Consider the following 25752-nt stretch of genomic DNA (forward strand, 5'->3'; position numbering starts at 1 on the left):
TATGTTAGCAAGTGATCATTGAATTGTCGATAGTCAGGGGAGAACAAAAGTTCACTTTACTCAACTAATCGAATTGAATTGACTAAATTTGTTGGTTCGATTCTGTTAACTTTTTTTGAATGTATGATTTTCAGTTTTCAGTTTAACTTTTTTTTAATTGATCGATTGTTTTGATATTTATAAAACGATGTTATTTTTTTTAATTTTATGTATTTTTTTATCTATTATTTTAGTTTTCTTCAATTTTTCTATATTTCTTCGATTTAATTGGTTTGATTCGATTTTTTGATTATTAGGTTAATTTGATTTTTCAGCTTAATCGATTGGTTCAGTTTAATCGATTAATATATTTTGGTCAGTTCAGTAACCGAACTAACCATTTGCACAGCCCTGTTGATATTTCACATACTCGATTATATTATAATTATAAAAATTTTAGTTAAATCCATGTAATTAATATGTGTATATATATTGAGAATTTTGTGCGTAAAAGAATAATGGAACGTTGGGCTGGGCCATCAATACGGCGAGACCACTGAACGGGGCACGTGGCAGAAAAAAGAGTGGAGAGCGAGGGGCAAAAACGAGAATTCGTAAACAAGGACAGCGATGTGATTACATAAATGCCCTCTTAGAAGGGGAGGCATCTGCCCTGGTCTTTAAGTTTTTGACCTTTGAAATCGCCGATTCTTCGTCTTCTGCCCCTCCCTCCCCACTCCCTCTCTCTCTCTCTCTCCAATTCTGCCCTTTTCCACGCCTCTCCCTCCCTCCCTCTCCGTCACAGGTATTATTTTCACCTCTCTCTATCTCTATCTATCTACCTATGTATATGTATATATATGCACGTTTATATATACGTGTGTTTATGTACATTGTTAAACCCTAGAATTTTGTTTTGAAATCGTTCTGTGATCACTGTCATTAACAATATTTCTTTTTTGTAACTTTTGCAGGTTTGCTCGGTTCGTCTGATTTTCGAGCTGGGATATTAGGGACCCTGGTTTGAACTGGGAATTAGGGTTTTGCACTGGCATGTTTGTCGGTGAGTTCTTTTACATGGTTATCTTGGATTTATTAATCTGTTTCTTGCCTGCTGTTTGGTCTCTGTAAAAACTGGGAATTATATAGTGTTTGAACTGAGTAAGTGATTGTATAACTGGGTTCCTCTGAACGTGCATCTGAATCTATTCGCCCCCATCGGCACAATTCTCCAGTAAAACGAACGAAAAGAGTCTAATTTCGTTTTGCTTGATTCTCTAGTGACCCGAATTTGCATGCCCTTTGGAATGGCAATTTTTTGTTTACTTCTTGTTTGTGTTTCTTTTTTCTGGATTTTATAGTATGCAAATTATCATGTTCATGATATTAATTATTTGGCTAAAGTTTTAGGAGTTACTCTACCACAGTACCACTGGAATGATGGAAATTCAGGCAACAATGTTTTTTTGTGGTTTGATGATATGTCTTATTGTATTTGTTATCCTTCAAGGAAAGGAATCTCATTTTGTTGTGATAATGTGACGGGAAAATTGTTACCACCTACTGGCTGTTGCTGTCAATGTTGACGTAAAACATGAAAGCCAAAATTATATGTCTTATGTAACTAAAAAGATCCTTATTTAAATATAGGTTTGTACACTCAAGGTTGAAACAACTAAAAGCATATTGTGTGAAAAAAATCCATTCATTATAAGTGCATTGTTAGGTACTCTCATGTTAGATACTTTTTTGTTAAACAAATGTAATTCTATCTAAAAAGTAGCTTGCATGCATGTAATATGTATTTTGGTATATAAGGACCTGGTGATTCTATCTCCCCCTCCAATTTTCCCCTTATCTCAATCTGTGTATGGTGATATGTGTATATATATACATATCTATGTTTATTGCAGGTCTGCAGGGTGCTCCTGATTTCAAGCTGCAATATTTGAAAACTCTGATTTGCTTTCAGAATTAGGGTTTTCTTTGTTCTTACTCCCTGATTCGTAAAGAGTGAAAGAGTACAGGCAGTTCAGGTAACAATGTTATTTTGTGTTTTTATTTTTGCTATATTCTTGTCCTTTATAAAAAAGGAATATTGTTTTATTGAGATTAATGCTAAAGGAAAATTGTTGCTATTTAGTATTACTGCCCATTGTTATTGACCTTTTTGAAAAATGTTAGACATATCCGTTGAAGAGCCAGAGATGCCAAGGAAGGCTGAAATAGTGCAATAACATAATACAATAGAGTAAGGAGAAGATTCGATTGAAGAAACCCTTAAAGCCAGTCCTTGGTGACACCTATTTTTCTTGCATTACTCTATGATCAATGGTGAATAGAAAAAGAGGCAGCTTCATCTTGCTCCTATCAAAAGTCAGTTCTACCTTTTTGTATTTCTACAGATTTTTTTGATTCCACACTATAATTTTAGTTAAGCCAACATATATAACGAAATGACATTTGTGTACTTTTTTGCCTGTATATTGAACATATACAAGTTTTCTTTCATGAACTTTCTGAAAAAATGTGTATTTGTTGATAATCCACCATATTTTGTTAGCAACCCAAACAAACATTTACTTTGAGAGTAGAATTTTTTATTTGCTTCCTGTTCATCTTTCTTCTATTGGAATGTGGCATGCAATTATCATTTTCTCGATCCAATTATTTAGTTTCAACTAAGGATTATTCTACAACTGGAATCATAGAAGTTTGAAGTTTGTCTTTAAGGAATTTATAAAATTGGCCAAAAAAAGGCACACCTTTCTGGTTAAGAGAGGAACCGTTTATGAGTAGTTACTGACCTTTTGTTTCTGTTCAAGTAATCAATGATGCTGTCAGAGTATAGGATTGTCATCAAAGGTGTAGGAATTAGAAATATATCCTCACTTGGCAGAAAGAGAATTAGGTAACAACATCATAATGTGCTTTGATGATGTGTTTTATTCTATACTAGTCCTTGTTTTGCTTAAATGGTTATGAATGAGGAACAAATCACTTATGATTGTAACTGCTTGTAACTAATACTTGAATAGAGTTTATTGGACACTTGTATTAAATGAAAGTTTAATTGCTCGAGCATTTATTTGGCAGGATTATTCATGGCAAATCATGATATCATTCTGGGGCAAAGACAAGATTTATCGCTGATGCATGACCCACATTTGGGGATTGGCCATAATCATAATCTGATAATTGGACAAGGTCATGGTTTAGGACTTGGACAAGCGCACGGCCACAATCTTGGTTTAGTTCACTCTCACAATCATGGATTGGTGTTAGGCCAAGCCCCTGACCGTGAGATTGCACTAAGGCATGTCCAAGGTAACAGCAATGAACATGAGAATAGGTATGAACATTGCCATCATGATAGAGTAAATCCAGGCCAAGATGATGAGCCTGATGCTGATCAAGGTGACGCTGACCTTGATAACCGTGATCGTCAGTTGGCTGAGAATCATGAATTCAGTTTATTGGAGAACAATGAATTGGCTGTTGTTGAGAACCATGATGTTGATGATAACTTAGAGCTTTCTGTGGACCACAATCAAGACTTGAGTATTGTACCTGCCCCTGATATGTCTCTTCAGGAGGCCAATCTGGTCGTCACTCCTGTTATTCAGTCCCGAACCTTAGTTCCTGCTCCAACACATGAATTGACTGTTGGGCAAGAGTTTTCTGATGTGAAGAGTTGTCGAAGAGCATTGAGAGACATGGCAATTGCTCTGCACTTTGAGATACAGACTGTTAAGTCTGACAAGACTCGTTTTACTGCTAAATGTGCAAGTGAGGGATGCCCTTGGCGGGTTCATGCTGCAAAGCTACCAGGTGTTCCTACCTTCACAATTAGGACTATTCATGAGCAGCATAATTGTATGGGGATTAACCATCTTGGCCATCAACAAGCTTCGGTACAGTGGGTTGCAAACTCTGTGGAACAAAGCCTTAGGGAAAACCCCCATTATAAGCCAAAGGAGATATTGGAGGAGATTCATCGTGTTCATGGGATCACGTTATCATACAAGCAAGCCTGGAGAGGGAAGGAGCGGATCATGGCTGCTGTTCGTGGGTCATTTGAGGATGATTATCGCCTCCTTCCTCAGTATTGTAACCAGATTGCCCAGACAAATCCAGGAAGTATTGCATTAGTTTATGTGAGTCCAGTGGACAACTGCTTTCAGCGGCTGTTTGTTTCATTTCAAGCATCGATATATGGGTTTCTGAATGCATGCCGCCCCCTTATTGGGCTTGATAGAACTGTCCTTAAAAGCAAGTACCTAGGGACTTTGCTTCTTGCCTCCGGTTTTGATGGAGATGGTGCCATCTTTCCTTTGGCGTTTGGAGTGGTGGATGAGGAAAATGACGAAAATTGGATGTGGTTCCTTTCCGAGCTGCATAGCCTGCTTGAAACCAACACCGAAAACATGCCAAGACTTACGATCTTGTCTGACAGGCAGAAAGGCATAAGTGAGGGTGTGGAAGTGAACTTTCCAACTGCTTTTCATGGGTTCTGTATGCGCCACCTCAGCGAGAGCTTCAGGAAGGAGTTCAACAACAGTATACTTGTCAACCTTCTTTGGGAAGCTGCAAATGCTCTTACTGTCCTTGAATTCGAATCGAAACTCCTTGAGATCGAAGAGATCTCACAGGAGGCCGGTTACTGGATCCGACGTGTCCCGGCTCGCTTGTGGGCCACATCTTATTTTGAGGGAACAAGGTTTGGGCATCTGACAGCCACTGTCGTTGAGTCACTAAATTCTTGGTTACTTGAAGCGTCCAGTCTTCCAGTGATTCAGATGATGGAGGCTGTCCGTCGGCAACTGATGACTTGGTTCAACGAGCGTCGAGAAGCCAGCATGCAGTGGGCATCCATACTTGTCCCATCTGCCGAGAGGTTTGTGTCGGAGGCTCTTGACCGAGCACGCACATACCAGGTACTCCGAGCAAATGAAGCAGAATTCGAAGTCATATCCCACGAAGGAACAAACGTTGTGGATATTCGAAACCGAAACTGTCTATGTCGAGGATGGCAGCTATATGGACTGCCGTGTGCGCACGCTGTGGCAGCCCTCCTTTCTTGCAGGCAGAATGTCCACCGTTTTACTGAGAGCTGTTTCACGGTGGCAACTTATCGTAAGGCATACTCTCAAACAATACATCCAATCCCAGATAGGACGCTTTGGAATGAGACATATCAGAGTGAGGCTCAAATGGTTGTCGTCAACCCGCCAAAGTCGCTTCGGCCACCAGGCCGTCCAAGGAAGAGGCGAGCCCGTGCAGACGATCGAGGGAGGGTCAAACGAGTTGTTCACTGCAGCCGTTGCAATCAAACTGGCCATTTTAGAACCACCTGTGCAGCACCCATATAGATTGATAGATAAATAGAGAGACCCATTTTTATCTTTAACCTACGTACCCCCCTTTTTATTCTCAGTAAGATATTTTAGGTTTTTTTCCCCAAATTTCGTTTGCTTTGGTTTCTCGTTTAATAGATGTAACTAGAGAATCAGATGGTAGGGCATATAAGTAGATTTTGACATTATTTTCGTTTGCATCATGGGTCCTTTTTGATGCGCTTTTATTCTATAGGGAGAGATACATTATTCATTCTGATAATTTTCTTGCCGTTGATATTAAATCTAGCTAATCTAAACAAGCGCTGCAGTAAGGAGGTAAGAGCATTGTCACAAAACATTCTGAGCGACGTAATGATTAAAGCCAAGCATAATTCTTAAATTGGCTCCCTAATAACACTATTCTCCCGACGAGGGTAAATAAAGATTTAACACAGTTAATGATTTCCCTAAGAAACATCTCATATCTCGAGCTACAACACTCGATTCCTTCGAAGTTCTTGAGAAACATCACATATTTCACATGGGAAACACTACAGCAGAGCCATCCAAAATATCTCCATCCCAGATCTAAACTAGGCCATAATATCAACCACTCTAATACCCATAGTTGGTTCCATACACAGAACCATAATCAGCTGGAGCATGGCCAGGATGACCACCAGGATTGGATGGTGGAGACGCATAAACTGGACCATGGCCTGGATAGTTATAAGCTTGGCTGGCTGGTGGAGCTGCAGGGTTCTGCGTGGTGCTAGCAGCTTCGGCCATGGAATTCTGCATCAACGCAAGGAATGTGTGGTTACTACTTGAATATGAGCAGTAATTACTAAATCAATTAGAACATGGCAATCCAGTAACCAAAAGAAACGTGTCACACACAAGTTGACTGAAATGAAGTAATGCACTTCCGCCGGCCTGGGGGGCACGTAATGCTCAATCAAAATCTACTTACAACCTCATATTCTGATCGAGTACCTTTTGGCAAACATTTGCAAATTATAACGTTTGAGAGAAGCATCATGGCTAGTATATTATCTCCATAATCCAAAATTAGAAACGTTTTAACTGCTCGCTTCATATTAAAAAGGGGTCAACAAATAGGAATACACCAAATGAAAAGAAGGCAGCCAATGTGCATTGCTAATATTTACCTCTTCTTTTAGGACTTCAACAATGGAAAGAAGAAAACTACCAAACCACCAATACTACAAATCAAAGGTTGAACCAAATTGATGTTCTGATGCACCAAGTCAATTGCAAATAGAACCGCCATGCTTTCCCACACCCTTAAGAAAGGCATTTTTGAAGAGGGAAAACCAACAGAGCTCTCAAGCCTTATCCCTTCTCGTGGAAACTAATTCAACATTTTACACAATTCTCATCAGACTCAATTTCAACTTCTCCAGGGCATATATCATTTAGGGGCAAATAGAAAGGTTTTTGTCTTCAACATATTCTCAATTGTTCTCTTTTTTCTTATTAAATTGAAAAAACAATCGAAGTAACAGCCAATGAGTAAGTCTACATTTCAACTTAACGGAATTGCGGTGTCTATACTTCTACACAACCAATATAAATCTATACTTATAAAATTAAAGACTAATTTAATCACATGCAGCCTTGTTAGATTATTGTTCCTAGTAAGTAGCAATCCTATAACATTGGAATATCGAACCTACCACATATTTCATTTTATGGGGCTGATTTGAGATGGGAAAGCTTTTGCATTTTGTACAACCTATCCAAACAGTTACCACAACTCATTTTACCGACAACATTATCCTACTAGGTGGGTTGGCTATATCAATTCTAGATCTCCAACCATATCCAATTTTATGCCTAAGGGTTCTCTGCCAAGTTTTCTTTGGTTTTCCCCTCCCTCGTGTGTTTTCACGTTTATTTAACACAATCCATGTTCTCATTTTGGTCCAGAGGTTCAAGAGATGGAAGTGAAGATTTTTGAAGGTGAAGTGTATGAGTGATTCTGTGCCATTTCAAGGGCACGAGGGAACAAAGTATAACTAAAATATTACATTTTCAACAAACATGGAAACAACCTCCCTACACATGGGCATACAACCACACATTTAACCAGGTCTAGACCCCATTATAATTCATGGAGCATGAAAAACTAGCGGGCAGCTCAGTAGCAAGACTCTGTTTTCTGGAAATTTTGTTTACAAAAAAAAAAAAACATGAATTTTGTGACAAATTTATAAATTAAAACAAAAAATTATGTTATTTGATTTTCAAAATTTATAGACAGTTTGAACATACAATACTTTCAACTGTTTTCTTTTGTTTTACTGTTTTTCTCAATAGAAAACACATGTTTTTAGCCCAATCAAAACCAATATTAATTGCATATAATATTAATATCAATATGAATATTAAAACATGAATTTTATAATTGACAAAAATAAATAGTATTAAAAATATCAAACAAGAATAGAAGTAAATACTAAATAATATTAGAAATATAAAATATTTAGCATTAAAAATAGTTAAATCATCAATAAATAGTGAAAATATTAGTGACAACATTAGAATCATAAATAACAACTTTGAAAAAATATTTTAATTTTCAAGAAAAGAAAATAGCTTTGTTTATTAAACAATTGAACATATTTTTAAATTTTTGGTGAGAAGAAAACTAGAGATGAAGTGAAAAATTGAAGATGAAAAACTGGAAAAATTTTCCAGTCACTTGCGGGTCTTAGGGTCCATTTATTATACCTTTTGTGTTTATATTCTGTTTATTTTGTCATTTCAAATCTAAAACATTGGGAAACACCTTTATGTTAATATAGTTTTCATTTTCATTTGATAGTGATTTTTGAAGACTAGCAAAATATCATTTTTGTTGTATCAAATTCAAAAACCAAAAAGATCAGTTAAATTCCATGAAACAAGTTCCAGAATCATTTCACCAAAGCAAAGAACAATCTTCAGAATCAAAACTAAATGGGCTCTAAAAAACTTCAGAGAAGCTTCAAATCTAATGTATCTAATATATGTTATTTCTCAAACTTTTCCGATTTGTATGAACACATTCTAAAAATATTATAATAAGATTCAAAGAAAACTAAATACTAAATAAGATTTTCCTAATTAATCAAAGCAAATAAGATATCTAAAATTACACAAACATGTGAAATTAGTAATCAACAGTGAAAATAAAATTATCTCAAAAAGATAAAATTTATTGAAATTGAAACCAAGCACAGATGTGCTTGAAACTTAAGCCCCTACCAAATGTTCCATCATCGCAAGAGATTTTCAACCCCTAATCCTAGTATATATAAAAATCTTACCACAACTAATATAACATGGGTATCAGGCAAATGTAAGTACCAACAAGCATGACGAGCATCAAGGAAAATGCCCAAGGAAAAGAAAGAAATACAGGACAATAAAAAAGCTAAAGGAATCGGGCACCTGAATCAACTGCTGAGCAGTTTGGACTTGGGACGCAGATCCATTTATTTCAACAGTCATCTCCCCAGGCACACCTCTTGTTTCCTGTATTATGATGCTTGCACCACTGGCACGACGTATATAGCTAATATTGGCACCTGAGATCCCAATTACAGAGTCTGCATATGATAGAGGAATTTGTATGGTCTGTGTAACCTACAGAACAGATAAATCAATTACTACGATGCAAACATACTTCTGATATCAAATTTGACAAAACAAGAAAAAAAAGAAAACCACCATGTAGCCAAAGCTGACTAAAAGTCAAAAACAATGTTGAGTAAAATGCTAAGATGCCAAATGCATTAAGAGGAATAACAATAAGAAAACACAACTTTAACAGGGATATTGATTTTAAAGTATATCAAATCATGTACATGCATTAAGGCTATGATAAAACGATTAAAAGAAAAATGTACAACTCAAAATATGTTAATAATAGAAACTAACCCGCAACTCCCATATTTTCATAGGAATAAAACTTGAAAAATATTAGAACCTAAAACATGGAAATCATAGTAACTACACATGGCTAACATATTTGAATTGTGGATCATACAGATAACAGATTCCACTTCCATCTCTCAGTAAACTAAAATCCTCAAAAGTAACTTCCTTTCCTTTTTTTATTTAACTTTGCTGTCTTTTTTTTTTTAGCATTAATAATCATGTCTAGCATTTGGTCAAATAAAATATACAAGACTGCTAAATCCCTTGGTTATAAATCTCCCCTAATTCTTTACAGAAAAACTAAGGTATTAGAAATAACAGAACCTTTGTAACAACGGACTGCTGTGGAGGTGCACCAGGAGCTTGAATTCCCATGGTTGGATCTCTTCCATAAGCAGGTGGTCCTGGACGGGGTTGCTTTTCCAAAGGAGGTATGTCTGCAGGTGGATAGTAATTGTCGAATTGCCGTGGGGGTGGCATGTATTGAGGATTTGGCATAAAACCAGGCCCACCACCAGTGTTCATTGGAAAACTTTGAGGAGGTGGCCCCCAAGTCTGGGGCAGTGGCATGTTTGGATTTCCTCGAGTGTTCGGAGCTTGCATCTAACAGATATCATAAACCAGTAAAGCATGTGAGTCCACTTAAATATGCTCAGAACATAAATCATGATGACTTTATATCATCAATGCTGCGTGAGAAGACTAATATTTACTAAGTGCAACTAGTGGTTGAACTGGGCAACTCAGAAAAAAAACAAGAAAAAAAATATAACTTTCTTATAACACTTTTTAAATAAATTGTAGAATTGTCACATTTCTACATACAAGAACTGTAGGAACTGCACAAGCTAATTTTTCCCAACGCATGCAACGTAAGGATAAAAAACATCTTCACAGAATAATCTGAATAAATCATGTAAATTAAACAAGTAAAACTTTCTGTAGCTTGCTTCAAGGCACCTTGTTTTTAAGGCACCCCTCAGCTATAAAGGCTTTCTTTGCCTTCCTTGAAAAACAATGTGAAAATTGATTGTTTCATCTAGAGTTGCTTTCTTCTACCGGCTAAACAACTTTTAGAGCCATTCTTATCATTAAACACTTAACAAGGTATGAGCAAGTTGTGCTGGATTGGTTAGTACGTGTAAAAAACAATAGTGAGTCCGTGGGAAATCTTCTCCTTTACTGCCTAATGCAGTAAGAGGTTTGAGTTTTGTGTTTTTCGTGTCGGAAGTGCAGTTGGTCAAGCCAACCTCTGCAAGAAGCTTCTGTGCTTTCCAAGAAAGAATTGTCAGCCAGACGGTCAGATTCATTTGGATGGATTTTTTTTTTTTTTTTTTTGATTGGTGCATTTTCTGAGAAAGGAACAAGGGGGCCTTTGAAGGAATGGAGAGCTTGATTTTTGTTTAAAAGAGACATATATTTCCACTTATTTTTACGGTTGGGAACAGACACTCCTTTTGGCCTGTCCTCCATTCTAGAATTTTTGAACAATGTACTTTTGGTTCTTATTATCTACTAAAGAGAACCCCTAATTTCAAGGTCATTCTTTTGTAAAAGGTTTATCCATTAAGGTAACTTTTATCTATATACTTGTTGATTTTTATTTAAGAGATGCTTGTAGTAACTGGTCTACCCTTCAGAAGAAGAAGAAGAAACAAAAGGGACTTCTAAAGGTATTGAATCCTCAAATCTTTTTGAAGGGAAGATTCCTTGTTTCCCAATTTTGCGCTGGAAAGGATTCCTTTTCTGTTTATTCACTTTCATCTCTTTTGTTGACAAGCTCTTCATTGTAGATAGTGCTATGGGTTTGGTTTCCTTGCCACTTTGTACATGGTTCACCCTCTATTGGTGTGTTCCAAAACAATTAATTTAATTATCCAAAAAAATTTAAGAGTATAAAAAAAGAGAAAGATTAATTGGTTATGTGACTTGGTATCAATTCCATTGGTGTGTATGTCTTGCTATAAGTGCCATACATGTTTAGGCATACATGTACATGCATTAGAGTGTCCATTCCAAATGCAATAACACCAAAAAAATTATTATACATTTATTTTATTATATATTACAGAATTCAAATTACTGATGTGGTAAGTAAAAACATTTTCCACTTAGGGTGGATCACAGTAGCCTTGTACTGATAACTTCCATAATTCCCTGCAACTTCACAAAAAGAAGGAAATCAAACATGCACAGAAGAGAGATTGTTTACGATTTTATAAATGGCATATTGAGGTTCATAGCAGTATTGGAGCAAAAAACCATATGTAATTATCTTATGATATAAGCATTTATAATGGTTTTCCTTTCAAAAGCACAATGTTCAATATGGTGATGTTGCAAATTAAATGGTCAAACACAGCCCCAAAACAACACATGATGGTTGTGCCGCTTATCATGTTTCTGAAACATATTGTCACATTCCTAAGGGTAGGATAGTCCATACAAAAGCTTTTGTAAGCTGTCAAGGTTGTACCAGGCAGTTATCGGCTGTCAAGGTTGTACCAGGCAGTTATCGGCTGTCAAGGTTGTACCAAGGCAGTTACCAGCTATGCTTATCGGGTATACCTTCTACAAGGCACCCCAGCTGACTATAAATATGTAAGGAGGCCTTGGCCCCAAATCATGATGAGCAAAGATTCTGATTCTCTCCCTCCAATTATGTTATTCTCTCTCTCTCTCACTCTCTTCTCAAATTACCTTAGAATTCTCTCAGCAGAATTCTACATTAGCCCTTGTCAGCTCTAAGGTGCTGACACATATTTGCACAAACAGCACACCACAGCAAATTTAAAGTTTGAACAAGACCGTTATTAATATGATGGCAAACTAACAATATTGAGTTGTGTACTTCATATATAGCACTGTTTAATATATAGTGGGCCCACCATGTTAGAAAATATAAGCATGAAGGACAACACAGACAGGCACAACAAAGAGAAGATGCCTTTGAGCTTTTTATTTTTCAGGCTGGGGGATAGAAGCAAGAAGCATTTGGTCTACCAAGTTTAACTATAGCTTGCAACAACATTAGAATTCAAGCCCAAATTCAAATTGGGCAAAACAATGGCTAGTCCTCAATGTTTACAAACCACCCTTGCCCCCTTCCCACCCCAGCCTCAACCAAAAAACCATAAGAACAGCCCACAGACCAGCATTTATATTTCAAATAACTACATTATGTTATGCATAGGATGGCTGGAAATAAAAAAAAAAGAATGCCGAACACTACAAATTTAGTATTTTAACTTGGTGCATACGGATGGATTATTGGTCGCCAAAATGCAAGTGATTGGGAACCTAATTCCACCCAAGCTCACAGCTCCAGATTTTCTCCCCTTTTTTTTTCTCATACCTCCCAGGTGCAGGACAAGGAGTGTTTGTTTGGGTGGTTGCAGTAGGGGACAGGAGTTTTTTTTTTTTTTTTCAGGATTCAGGCTCTAATTGGACTGAAAACACTGAAAGCAGCAGCCTATTATTTACTTTAGCTGAGCTTGCTAGTAGCAGTAGCATTTATGCTAAACCCAGCATCCAAAAAACCATTACAAATCAAGTCCATCAATTGTAATCATAACAATAGGCTCTTCCAAAATCCAGCACTGATAGTAAACTTTGATGCATGAAGGCATGAACCATCCATTTACCATATTAAGAAACCACACCTCCAGAAGGATATCAAAAAATGGAGCCACACAAAAAAACTTACTTGCATCTCAAACACTTGAATAACACTACGGTCAACCAAAAATTTCCTGAGATGGGTTGCAATCAGTTCAACTGCTTTATGTACACCAACAGGCTCCCCTTGTACTTCAACAACACTATCATCAGGTAAAGCAAAAGGTGGAAGGTTTTCTGCAACAATTTGTTTCACAACAGAGCAGCAATGAGCACAACAGTCAGCAATATGAAAGCTATAAGATAACAGAAAGCCTAAAACCAATTAATTACATAAATCATCAAGGACAAACATGATATTCAATGAGCATAAAGTCAAAAATCAATGAATTTATGAACAAGTAAAACGGAAAACAGATAAATTAATAAAAGAAAAAGGAGCATGGGCAAAATAATCAGTCCAGAATGGAAAGGGTAAGAGGCAAAAAGGTTCCACAAAAAAACATGGAGGAAGAAGAAAAGTGTTGAGGAAGTGATCACAGTAGGAAGAAGATAAAGTCAGAATTAAGAGGAGGAAGTCCAGCCGTTCCTAAGAATTAGGAAAAGATAAAGCTACATCTATTCCTAAGAATTAGGAGAAGATAGAGCTACAGCTATTTGTTAAAATACATTTGTACTAGATTAGGGCTTGTAATGTAAGAGAGGTGTCATGTTTTATTTCCTGTATTAGTTCTTCTAGGAGGGAATGTTTCTAGAAGTCTGACCGGGTTTTGTTTTAACTGCCATTCAGGGGCAGTCGGTCAGGAGGTTTCTCTCGCCTCTATAGCTTATAAATAGGGGCCGAGAGGTAGGTTTTTAGTAGGGCTTTCAGTTGTGTTTTACAATCTATCTTGTGTGAGTATGTGCTGTGTGAAAGAGGGGATATCTTTCGGGTTTACAAGTCCGTATAGCTTTCAGGTTTATGGGCTGTGAGAGAGTTGGGTTTGTGGCACATGTAATCATGTACTGTTATTCAAAGATAGTGGAGAAAACTAAGGGCAAAGCCAATCTGGATGTAGGTCTCATTCGAGACTGAACCAGGATAAATTCTCTTGTGTTGTTTTCTGTTCTTGATTATTTCTTGTTAGTTTTCTGTTCTATTGTTGTGTTGCGGAACAGAGAGAATCCCAGGGAGTGATTTGGGTGATTGAGTGATCATAGTGACAGGTGAGATCTAGGTTAACACTATTCCTAAAACTTAGAAGAAAATTTATCTCCTTATTTGTTGTTGTGTTTGTAATTTAAATTCATAGATTTTAGATAATTTTTCTGTATTTAAAAGGCAGCATGTATCATAGCTAAAGGTGTGAAACAATATGTTCCATTCACCCCTTGTTACTTAGTGTGTTTATGTCACGGCTGTCCCTTAGCAGCAGCATTTTTTAATTTTCCTTGCATTGTAATTCCTCTGTTTTACTTTCTACTTTGGGATTTTATTGGAATTTCTAGTACCAAGTTTGTTAGCTAAAGATTCTCCATGTCGGAGAGGCTGAATAGGACAAAACTTATGGTTACAGCCATTGGGAGGAGAGGATCCCCTGTGGACACAGCCTTCCCACTATATCAGCATTGAGGCTGCCGTGAGAAGGCATCGAATATGAAAATTGCATTCTGAATCCCATCTATCTTCTAGCTCTTATCTCTCTCTCAGACTCTTTCTCTCTATTCTCTATCTCTCTCTCTCATTTCTCTGTTCTCTTCGATAACATCTCCTCATTATCACTCGCGTTCTCCTATTGTCACCCACGACCGTGACAATAATTGGTATCAGAGCCACAGATTCTCGGCCAACACTTGTAGTATCGAGAGCAATGGCGGATGGTACTCACATGAAGGGTCTGGAGACACAGCTTCAACAAGTTCAATCGACGATGGTGGATTTTCAAAACCGAACTACTCAACTAGAGCTGCGAGCTACCCAAAATCATGAGGCAATCATAGCCATGGACCGCAAGCTGGAGAGTTCCATGGAAGGATTGGAGCGAAGGTTGGATTCTTCAATCGCGAGAGTATGAGACGAACTGGGAGCTCAGATGTAGCAGTTCATGATGATGTTTACCCACCAGAATTCGGTCAGGATATCACCGGACTTTCCCCCTAGGGAGAGAAATGAGCCCATTCTACAAGGACATAGAATGGATCGGGGAATTGGGACATCCGAACTAGATATAAACCCGGAAGAGGAGCTGGAGAGGATGTTGGGGAGAGATAGGGTGGAGCCCCCAATCATCATCAACCGGGGTACCCAATGCCTAGAATGGAGATTCCGACATTTGAGGGAGTTAATCCACGCTGGTGGGTAAGAAAATGTGAGAGGTTGTTCGATTGGTACAACATACCGCAGGCACAAAGGGTACTGCTAGCCACTGCTTATTTCAATGAAATAGTGGACGCATAGTTCCAAGGGTGCCTTAGTGTAAGGAGGGAGCATACATGGGAGGAGTTCTGGAATAAGTTGTGCGAGAGGTTTGGAGAAAGAAGCATGATGGATACCATAGAGGAATTCAACAAACTCAAGCAAGTGGGAAGTGTCGAGTCCTATCTGTAAAGGTTTGAGGAGTTAAGGTCATTCATGATTCGCCACAACCCCCACCTCTCGAAAGCTTATTTTGTATCAAGCTTCATGAGCGGCCTTAGCAAAGAGTTGCGGCCAATGGTGAAAATGATAAGGCCAAGAACAGTGGAACAGGCTTCGGAGAGTGCCCGTTTGCAAGAAACCTTGGTGGAGGTGATGATGAAAAAGCAAAGGCAACCATAGAGAGGAATGGTTCTGGGCACATCTAATGCCGGAGGAAAGAGCTACAATAGGGAGATGGTGAAGGGAAAACACATGGGAGGATCAAACTCAGCTCCATATGGGGAACAACTGAGAGAGCAGAGGAGGTTAGCAGGCCTCTGTTTTCGTTGTGAAGACAAATATCACCCGGGACATCAATGTAGAAGGCAAATCCTTATACTAGAGGGAGACAAAGAAGAAGATCAAGGAGGGACCGGGGACTTAAACCCTGAGGATGATGACAAGGAGGACAATGGAGAAATTTCCATTCATGCTCTGAAAGGGGTAGCTAATAATAAGATTATGAAGGTGGAAGGCCGATCAAGTGGGTGTAACTTGATGATTCTTATCGACAGTGGGAGCACCCATAGCTTCCTAGATGAAAGCACAGCCAAGAGACTGGAATGCTCACTCACTGAGACGCCACCCTTGAGTGTGACAGTGGCGAATGAGGATAGGGTGTTGAACAGGTCGGCTTGTAATGGCTTCAGCTGGGAAATGCAAGGTGAAATGTTTGAGGTTGATCTAAGACTCTTACAACTCGGAGGCTATGATCTTGTTCTCGGTGTGGATTGGATGAAAGGGGTGAGCCCCATAAGCTTTGATTTTAACAAAATGGAGGTCTCTTTTGAGAAAGAATGGAGGAGGATGACGCTGACAGGAGGGAAGGAAACGGGTAGCTATAAAATGATCAGTGGGAGAAGGCTGCGAAAATTGTTCACAGGGAGGTGGAACCACCTGGCACACTTATTCTCCATAGTGGCCATCGAAGAAGACAGAGGAGGACAGGAGGTGCACGGGGAGGTGTTACTGATAGTTAGCTCCCCTCGCTATCAAACTGACCAGGTATCATACTCAAACCTTCTTAATACATTGCTGGTAGAATATGAGGATCTATTCTTAGAACTTTCCGCTCTTCCCCCTGCCCGAGCTCAAGACCACACCATCAACCTAAAACCTAACACCGAACCCGTTAATATCCAGTCTTACCGTTACCCTCCTGCCCAAAAGAATGAAATCGAAAGAATGGTCAAGGTAATGCTTCAACAAGCCATAATCCGTCCTAGCCAAAGCCTTTTGCTTCTCCGATTTTATTAGTGAAAAAGATGGATGGAACATGGTGGTTTTGTGCGGATTACCGCCAACTAAACGCCCTAACGGTCAAAGATAAGTTTCCCATTCCACTTGTTGAGGATCTTTTAGACGAATTACACAATGCCCAATTATTTTCTAAACTGGATCTTCGTTCGAGCCATCACCAAATTCGAATGAAACCAGGAGACATCCCTAAAACAACCTTTAGAACCCACCATGGATATTTTGAATTCTTAGTGATGCCTTTTGGGCTCACTAACGCCTCTGCCACCTTTCAATCACTCATGAACTGTATATTCGAGCCTCACCTACGCAAGTTCATACTTGTATTCTTTGACAATATCCTCATCTATAGTCCTACCTTTGATCAGCACCTATCTCACCTAAAGACCACTTTTGATATCCTCAGATCTAACCAGCTTTTTATTAAGAAGTCTAAGTTTGCTTTTAGTCAAGAGCAAGTGGAATATTTAGACCACATCATATCCAAAGGAGAGGTCAGCACAAACCCGAGAAAACTAGAGGAGATGGAATCTTAGCCGAGGCCCAATTCAGTAAAGGCTCTAAGGGGATTTCTAGGCCTGACGGGGTACTACCGGCGATTTGTGAAGGGATACAGGGCCATTAGCAAGCCATTGACACAATTACTAAAGAATGGAGGATTTGAATGGGGGCCATTGGCACAAGAAGCGTTCGTTAAACTGAAAGGAGCCATGAGTAAGGTGCCAGCCTTAGGGCTATCGGACTTTAGCAAACCATTCATCTTAGAAACAGATGCAAGTGGCACAGGTGTTGGAGCAGTGTTAGCTCAAGAAGGGAGACCACTGGCTTTCTTGAGTCAGGCCTTAAGCCCCAAGCATTCGGGGCTCAACATATATGAAAAAGAGTTTATAGCTGTTCTGATGGCGGTTGACAAATGGAGGCATTACCTAGAAGCAGGCAAATTCATCATTAAAATTGACCATGAAAGCCTCAAGTTCCTACTACAACAAAAACTTCACACCCAGCTACAAAAGAAGGAAATGTCTAAACTAATGGGGTTGAACTACACCATACAATATCGGAAAAGGAAGGAAAATATCGCAACGGACGCACTGTCAAGGTGCCATGAAGAGGGAAGTGTCGCGGCCATATCTCAGGTGGTGCCGGAGTGGTACAATGAGGTGATTGATAGCTATGAAGGGGATGAAAAGTTAAAGGGGATAATAGAAAAACTAACAGTGGGAACACAGAAGGAAGAGGAATATATGTTAAGTGGAGGAGTGTTGAGGCATCACGGAAGGTTGGTGATTGAAAATAATATCGGGCTCAAGAACAAGATCATGCAATCCTTGCATGAGTCGCCACTAGGAGGGCATTCCAGCATGCAGAACACTTATGTACGAGTTAAGAGGGTATTCCATTGGCCAGGGATGAAAGCTGAAATTCGAAGATATGTGCTGTCTTGTGACACTTGCAAGAGGTGTAAGATCGAGAACACAGCCTACCCGGGGTTGCTACAGCCGTTACCTGTCCCTAACCAAGCCTGGACTAACGTGTCAATGGATTTCGTGGACGGCCTATCGAGATCGAAGGGAAGAGACAGCATACTGGTAGTGGTAGACTGGTTGACCAAGTTTGCTCACTTCATAGGGCTAACTCATATGTATACCGCTCAAGATGTAGCCAGGGCCTTCCTTGACCAAGTGGTAAAGCTGCATGGGACTCCCAAATACATTGTCTCAGATCAGGATCGGATATTCACCGATCTAATGTGCAGAAGCTCATTAAGGCATTGGGAACTAAGTTGAGCATGTCCACAGCCTACCACCCCCAATCAGACAGGCAAACGAAGAGGGTAAATCAAAGTTTAGAAACCTACCTGAGGTGTGCTTGCCTCTTACAACCCAAGGAGTGGCATCAATGGTTGTCCCTAGCCCAATGGTGGTATAACACCAACTATCATTCTTCTATCAAAATGTCACCATTTGAAGCTCTATTCGGGTACCAACCACCAACTTTACTGACTGTAGAGGGGGGATCCAATGTAGCTACGGTAGAAGAATACCTTCAGCAACGAAGGCAGGTCACCCAACAGCTTAAGCAAGAGTTGGCCTCAGCTAGGAACAGGATGAAGCAAGTAGCCGATCGCAAGAGAAGTGTAAGGGAGTTTACGGTGGGAGATAATGTGTATTTGAGGCTGCGGTACTCCCATCTCAAGTCCATCACTAAGGGGAAGGTGACTAAGCTTAGCCCCAAATATTTCAATCCTTTTACCATAGAAGCCAAGGTAGGACAAGTGGCATACCGTGTGAAATTACCAAAAGGGACCCAAATCCATCCAGTCTTTCATGTCTCTCTCCTCAATAAATCCGTGGGAAGCCAGCCAGTGAGCAGGGCCCTCCCCACATCCCCTAAAGAAGCTACCGAGGTGGTGGAACTAGAGGCTATAATCGAGAGGAGGGTGGCATACAAACAAGGGGCTCCGCTCATTCAGGTGCTGGTCAAGTGGCGAGGCAGCACTTCAGATTACAGCACCTGGGAATATTTACTCGATCTCCTAAGGTAGTTTTCCCCGAACGGCCAGTCTCCTTAGCATTTCTTGAGGACAAGAAATCGGTTGAAGGGGAGGGAAATTGTCACGGTCATCCCTTAGCAGCAGCATTTTTTAATTTTCCTTACAATGCAATTCCTCTGTTTTATTTTCTACTTTGGGGTTTTATTGTAATTTCTAGTACCAAGTTTGTTAGCTAAAGATTCTCAACGTGGGAGAGGTTGAATAGGACAAAACTTATGGTTACAGCCATTGGGAGGAGAGGATCCCTTGCAAACGCGGCCTTCCTGCTATATCAACATTGAGGCTGCCGTGAGAAGGCATCAAATATGAAAATTGCATTCTGAATCCCATCTATCTTCTAGCTCTTATCTCTCTCTCAGACTCTTTCTCTCTATTCTCTATCTCTCTCATTTCTCTGTTCTCTTCGATAACATCCCCTCATTATCACTCGCGTTCTCCTATAGTCACCCACGACCATGACTGTTTATTCCTGAAAACCTCTAAGTTTATTTAGTTTGTTCAAAAAGTACAGTCCAAACCAACAAAAACAAACGTTTAGGGAACATAACATAAACTGGGTAATGAATTTATGAACAAGTAAAAAAGAAAACAGAAAAATTAATATAAGAAAAAAGAGAATGGTCAAAATAATCAGTCTAGAATGGAAAGGGTAAGAGGCAAGAAAGGTTCCTCAAAAAAACATGAGGGAGAAGAAAAGTACAGTCCAAACCAACAAAAACAAACATTTAGGGAACATAACATAAATTGGGTAAAAATATACAAAAAGAGAAATGTTAATTCCAACATTGAAAGTATCAAAACAACACTATGCAGAAATCATCTGAAAACCACCTGCTCCAAGGACACGAATGGTACAGCTGGAAGTATCCTGAATAGACTTTATGGTGGAACCTTGCTTCCCAATCAGGCTTCCAGCTTGAGTTGCCGCCACTAGAAGCCTTGTGCAAACAGCTCCACCAGCACCAGATGGAGCATTGGCTGGATCATTGTCGGCGTCAACAACACGTTTATGAACCCTCAGCAAACCTTCCATAGCAGGAGGAATACGGACCTCTGGTTCTTCCTTCGCAGAAACCATGACCTAATAAAGAAGCAAACATAAAACCAAAAACATGAGGCCAGAACTAGAAGTTTAACTTAACCACTTTGACCAAGCATGTTACATATGTATGTTTCAGTACATGTAACATATGTATTAATCTAAGGGCTATTTGGTCTCTTGATATGATAACCCGACTAACAAAAAAAATCATTACAAATGTGTCGCAAAACTTTTAAAATGAAGGCAAAATCTGCATGACTTATGAATTCTTTAAATCTATCTTTCTATAATACCACAACCAAGTAGATTATTGACATTAATTTCTCAACTTCTCAAACTGCTATAATTTATAACTAGTAATTATAAAGAAGCATATAAAATAACTCCCTCAACTCTTTGTCAAAAAGCAGATCATGCTTTAGTAATCCACGAACAGATTGTTCTGGTGGTTAATTAAGAAAATAACAACCAACTTTATAAGATCATCATTTGCTTCATGATGGACATCAGTTAGATATTTTATACACAAGGAACTTTAACATGGTAAAAATGCCATACAGAAAAACAGCTTGACAATAATAAGCATTCCAGCAATTCTATTTTTAAAGTGCAAAAAACATAGTGATGAAGCACAGAGGAGGAGGAGAATGTCACAAACCCGAAAGTAATAATGTAAGCCGCCTTCTAATTCGATATGAATTAGAAAGGTCAGTAGGGATCTTAGGAGAAGACGAAGCAGGTAAGAGAGATTAGAGAGGGAGGAAAAGAGAGAGAGAAAACAGAGAGAAGTTAACAGAGAGAGGGGATAGAATTCTTCCGATTTTTCATAGTCACTACAAGTTGAGTCTAGAGGGTATATAAGCCTCTAGCATGGGTGCTGCCACAGCAGATTCCCCCCCCCCCCCCCCTAATAACCAACTCTTTTGTCTTTTCCCAGGCCCCTTTACACGTGGACCATTCCCCTAAAATATCCTATCCCTTACAGCTGCAATATCCAAATGAATACAAATGCATAAAGTAAATGAAAACATAACAGCGTAGCATAAAAGAAAAGACTACTAAGACAGTTTAAATTCATTAATAAACGGCCGATGTCGTGCCATTGTCACTGTGCGTGACAGAGAAGAGGAGGAGAATAAGAGAAGAATAAAAAGAATAACATTAAGAACCAGAGAAGGAGTGAAAAAAATGTATTTTTTCCATTCAATCTCAAAGCAAGTGTTCATATTGATTGTAGTCCTATTTATACAGAACAAAGTATAACCACTATTCTACTACAAATAATTTACTCAAAATGGAGAGAGAGAGAGAGCCATAAGTTAAACTTCTTTCAGCTCATCCAATCCCTGCTCCTCTACACTAATCATGAAGAGTAACAAATCAATCGAATCTTTCTATCAAAATGTTACATATTTTTTCTTCTTTTATAGCTTACATGCACAAGCATGTAACCATATCTTCATGTTTGAGCTTTTTCATATTTTAGAGATAGGCTCTCCCTAATAGTTCAAGGGATGTTTAATAACTACAAACAGGCAATGCTGACTTCATATCTGATTTCCAGAAGAGAACAGCATGATAACTTGTTTGGGGCAATGGGAAACCTTAATGGATAACTACACTGCTCATAAAGAAAATTTGATAAAAATATATATTGTAAAACAATTAAGTTGCAATTGAGTCTTACTCAAGCTTTCTTACAGCATATTAAAGTTGCATTTTTTATCTTTTAAATAATGCATGACAAATTTAAGGTGCTATTAGGGATACTGATTCATATTGTTAATGATTAGACGTTTTATAATACTACCCTATCTCTCTCTCTCTCTCTCTCGCTCTCTTTTTTTAACTTGTTGATAACAAGTTTAGCATTGTGCAAGACACCAATCGACCAAGTTCTGAAGTTACCAGGAATACTGCACAGCTTCTTGGTATCAATGTCCACACATGATATCTCTGACCGTTAAGTCAGAAAAACTTTTCAGCACTTCTAATGCTCATGTTGATCCCTGCAACCTGGATTGTTGTTCCTCTAAATTGAAGCACATTGATGATTGAATGTTCCCTTAGATTTGCGGAGAACCTGCACACATTCATTTTTGTTATTTTGCAACACATTTTTCTCCATATTTATCTTGTTATTTGAAGTTGATATCTTTCTTTCTCATTTCTTGCTGTTTGCTTAACTATTTGTCCTTGGCAATTACTTGTACCATGATAATGGATTACTGTGAGTCGTTACCAATCGATGGTAATTTTTTACAGCAATTCTTACTGTTTCTAGTTGGTTGTTTAGTTATGATTAAGTTATATTTTCCTCTCGTGAAACATCCTTTGCTGGTGAATACCAGGTAGTAGCAGCTGACTAGAACTTAACAGCAATACCCCTATAGTTGTGAAAAAGTTATGGTGAATCAGCCTTCTTATACAGTAGAAGCAAGATTACTGGCATTGATTGTTTCAATAGTTCATAGTGATTTCCAAAGAAAAACAAGGAAATAGTATGCATCTAAAATAAAGCTCAGTTAGAAATTGGATAGCATAAATTGCAGTAACTAAAAGATTTTTCAGGGATAAAACAGGCTAATCAAAACCATGCAACCAACTGGATGGTACAGTAGTTGCAACAATTAACAGAATTGCATTACAAATACGGCCAACTATGTTTGACTCCTTTTCTCCCCCTGGAGAGAAGGTTGTAAGGGGACCAAAAAAAAAAATGTAACACATTAAATCCAGGCTAGTACTGGTAAGAATTATTTGGCAACTAGCAATTCATGAACCTCCAATTCAAGATACTTAAAATTAATAAACAACAAGTGGGAGTTTGGCCATCCTAATAATGATAAGAACCACTCACAGTTCTTTCTGTAGTTCCTGGAGGACCATCTAAAATCTTTATGCGAGCCTTTGTCTCTTCACATATTTTTTTAATGTACTCCCCTTTGCGGCCAATAATACCACCAACCTTCTGTACAGGGACCAGCATTCTGAAAACATTCTCCCCAGGCCAACCAGGCCACTTCTTTTCTCCAATTCCTCCAGATTCATTTTCAGATCCTTGTATTTCTGGAGGACTTGAGTTCTCAAGCATACCACCCATGTCATGTTCATTGACATTTTCCTCCGCCATTTGCAGAACAATCTATCAATAAAATAGCAACCATAAAAGATTTATGCAGAAACCAGTTCACATTGGGATGATAAAACATACATTCAATAATTCAAAACAAGAGGACACGTGCATCCTACTCAAACAGGAAACAAAAATCACCATTGGCTATAAAAATCAGTAACAAGTAATTAACCCTCAAGAAATAAACATGTTGAACTAGGTAAAATAGAAGTAAGAACATAAAGAATAAGAAGTGGTTGGTTGGAAACGCAAGCAATGAATAATAAGCCCATTACATCCAGTTTTATATATTTTGGGTCTTCAGTAAACAACTCAAGTACCATTTCTTGCAGTCTTGCATTATCCCAGAAACTAACTAGTAGCATCTAATCTCAAATATTATTGTTTCGTTGCAATCTATATAAAGAACCAAATACACTCACCTTTTTTCAACGTCCTGAAAGAATTCGAGGGTATTTGTCTGGGAGATTAACAGAAAACATCAAGCAAAGTCGCACCAAAATCCTGGAATCTCGATCGAAAACCAGAAATTCAAAATTTATTTTGTAAACAGAATCTAAGAGACGAGATTCTTCGTCTCTTTTCCACCTTTTTTCTCAGCAACTGAAGAGAACTAGATACAGCAAATAAAAACATACAGAACAACCATTTAAACACTCCGCCCAAAACCCTAAATATCCAAATCTCTACCACAAAACCACCTGTTCTTTCCACAAAATTGATTCGTGCAACGATATCATATTTCCCAACCAATCGAGAAAAACAAAACGGATAATAACCAAAGAAAACCCATCGAAACTTCAACGAAGCCCTAGCTTCCACGAACAATAGAACCTTTGACAACGAATCTCGGATGCATGAATTACGTAACAAACAAACCCTAGAGAAAACTCGACCGTGAATGAGAGCGCGAAAATGTGTTGATTCGCATACTTACAACGATACTGTAAAACCCACGAAGCGAGCGGGCGAAAGAGCGGAGGAGGAGGCTGCGATATGAGAGCGAGAGCGAGAGCCAAGAGCACGAAGTTTATAGAGGTGGGGCCGCGGGGGTAGTGGAGTTTGGATAATTTCTGTTTGGTCCCTCTACTTTTCTTATTTTACTCAATTAGCAGTACTTTCGTCCCGCGGCCCGCTTGTCGATAGAAAATAAAAAGAAAAACTCCTCGCTATACCTTTGAAAATTTTAAATAATTGTAAAACATATTTTAACATTTCAAAAAATAATTTTCTAAAATTTAATATTATATTTTAATTTTTTTATCATTAATTAACCCTATTTAATACTAAAATAACTAAAATATTTCAATGTGAAATATTTTTTTTCTTTTTCTTTATTTATATATATTTTTTTTTCTTGATGCAACGACAACATTCATTTCATTTTGAATAAATTTCGATGATTGACCATTAATTATTTATTATATTTTATTTTTATTTTTCAAATCATAAGAGAGAAAAATAATAAAAAAATAAAGAATAAAATGAGTATTTAATCTCTTAGTTTAATAAAAAGGTGGGTTATTACTTTTTTTCAAATGTTAGAGAGTTTTTTACAATTTTGTCAAACTTTAAGGGTGCTTTTTATAATTTATCAAAAATAATAAAAATAAAGCCCCTCCTAAATAAATAAAATTGAGTAAATAATATGAAATAGAAGAAAATGTATCAATAAAAATATGGTAAATTAAATTATTGATTTACGAGTCTTGCACTTCATAACAAAAATTGTACTTAAATTTTTATCACCACAATCACTAAAACTTAAATTTGTTGGTATAATTTACTTCATTTTTTTTACAAAATTATAATAAATTTTTTTTTATGAAATACAAAATTTAGAGATTAATAATATAATTTACCCAATAAAAATAATTAGAAGGTTAAATTATTGAAAAATGCTTAACTTTTAATTTAATTTTAATTTTTAGATTAAACTTCTAAATTTTTCAATTGATACACATTTTAATATAGATATAAGCTTATATATACTTATATACAAAAATATAGCCCATTGATTATCATCCTTAAGTGATAACCTTTTTAAAGAGCCCACAGATCATCATCCCCTTAGTGTGTTCAAGGCTTATAATTTATTACAAGTTGAAGATAAGTCCATCCATAGGATTTTAAGAAACCCATACCCCATTGATTATCATCCTTTGTTTTAGATTTTGAAAATCAAGTGTGAAAGGGTAGCAATAAGTAAATTAAGAATTTTCT

The 25752-nt window shown here is 37.9% G+C and overlaps 3 protein-coding genes across 6 annotated transcripts in view; 1 reads left to right on the top strand and 2 right to left on the bottom strand.

Moving 5' to 3' along the window:
• Positions 1–25752, bottom strand: part of LOC127786488 (autophagy-related protein 9) — a gene marked incomplete in the record, with an annotated part of 1007132 nt that overhangs the window by 357449 nt on the left and 623931 nt on the right.
• LOC127786492 (uncharacterized) lies at positions 639–5536 on the top strand. 3 transcript variants are annotated; one of them, XM_052313930.1, is made up of 5 exons: positions 639–784; positions 954–1042; positions 1893–2015; positions 2164–2355; positions 3076–5536. In XM_052313930.1, exon 5 carries the CDS (start codon positions 3084–3086, stop codon positions 5349–5351), a length of 2268 nt encoding a protein of 755 aa, XP_052169890.1. In that variant the 5' UTR covers positions 639–784; positions 954–1042; positions 1893–2015; positions 2164–2355; positions 3076–3083; the 3' UTR covers positions 5352–5536. The 3 variants fall into 3 exon arrangements, with proteins under 3 accessions (XP_052169890.1, XP_052169891.1, XP_052169889.1); XM_052313931.1 differs by lacking the exon at positions 639–784 and having other exon boundaries at positions 801–1042; positions 2179–2355; XM_052313929.1 differs by lacking the exons at positions 639–784; positions 2164–2355 and having other exon boundaries at positions 801–1042.
• On the bottom strand, positions 5692–24555 carry LOC127786519 (flowering locus K homology domain-like). 2 transcript variants are annotated; one of them, XM_052313973.1, is made up of 8 exons: positions 24467–24536; positions 23952–24033; positions 23254–23538; positions 20183–20432; positions 12973–13121; positions 9591–9869; positions 8778–8972; positions 5692–6113 (listed from the first exon to the last, which is right to left on the bottom strand). In XM_052313973.1, exons 3-8 carry the CDS (start codon positions 23524–23526, stop codon positions 5934–5936), a joined length of 1326 nt encoding a protein of 441 aa, XP_052169933.1. In that variant the 5' UTR covers positions 23527–23538; positions 23952–24033; positions 24467–24536; the 3' UTR covers positions 5692–5933. The 2 variants fall into 2 exon arrangements, with proteins under 2 accessions (XP_052169933.1, XP_052169934.1); XM_052313974.1 differs by lacking the exon at positions 23952–24033 and having other exon boundaries at positions 24467–24555.

Source organism: Diospyros lotus, chromosome 12 (assembly GCF_014633365.1).
Source record: "Diospyros lotus cultivar Yz01 chromosome 12, ASM1463336v1, whole genome shotgun sequence".
Classification (NCBI taxonomy): domain Eukaryota; kingdom Viridiplantae; phylum Streptophyta; class Magnoliopsida; order Ericales; family Ebenaceae; genus Diospyros; species Diospyros lotus.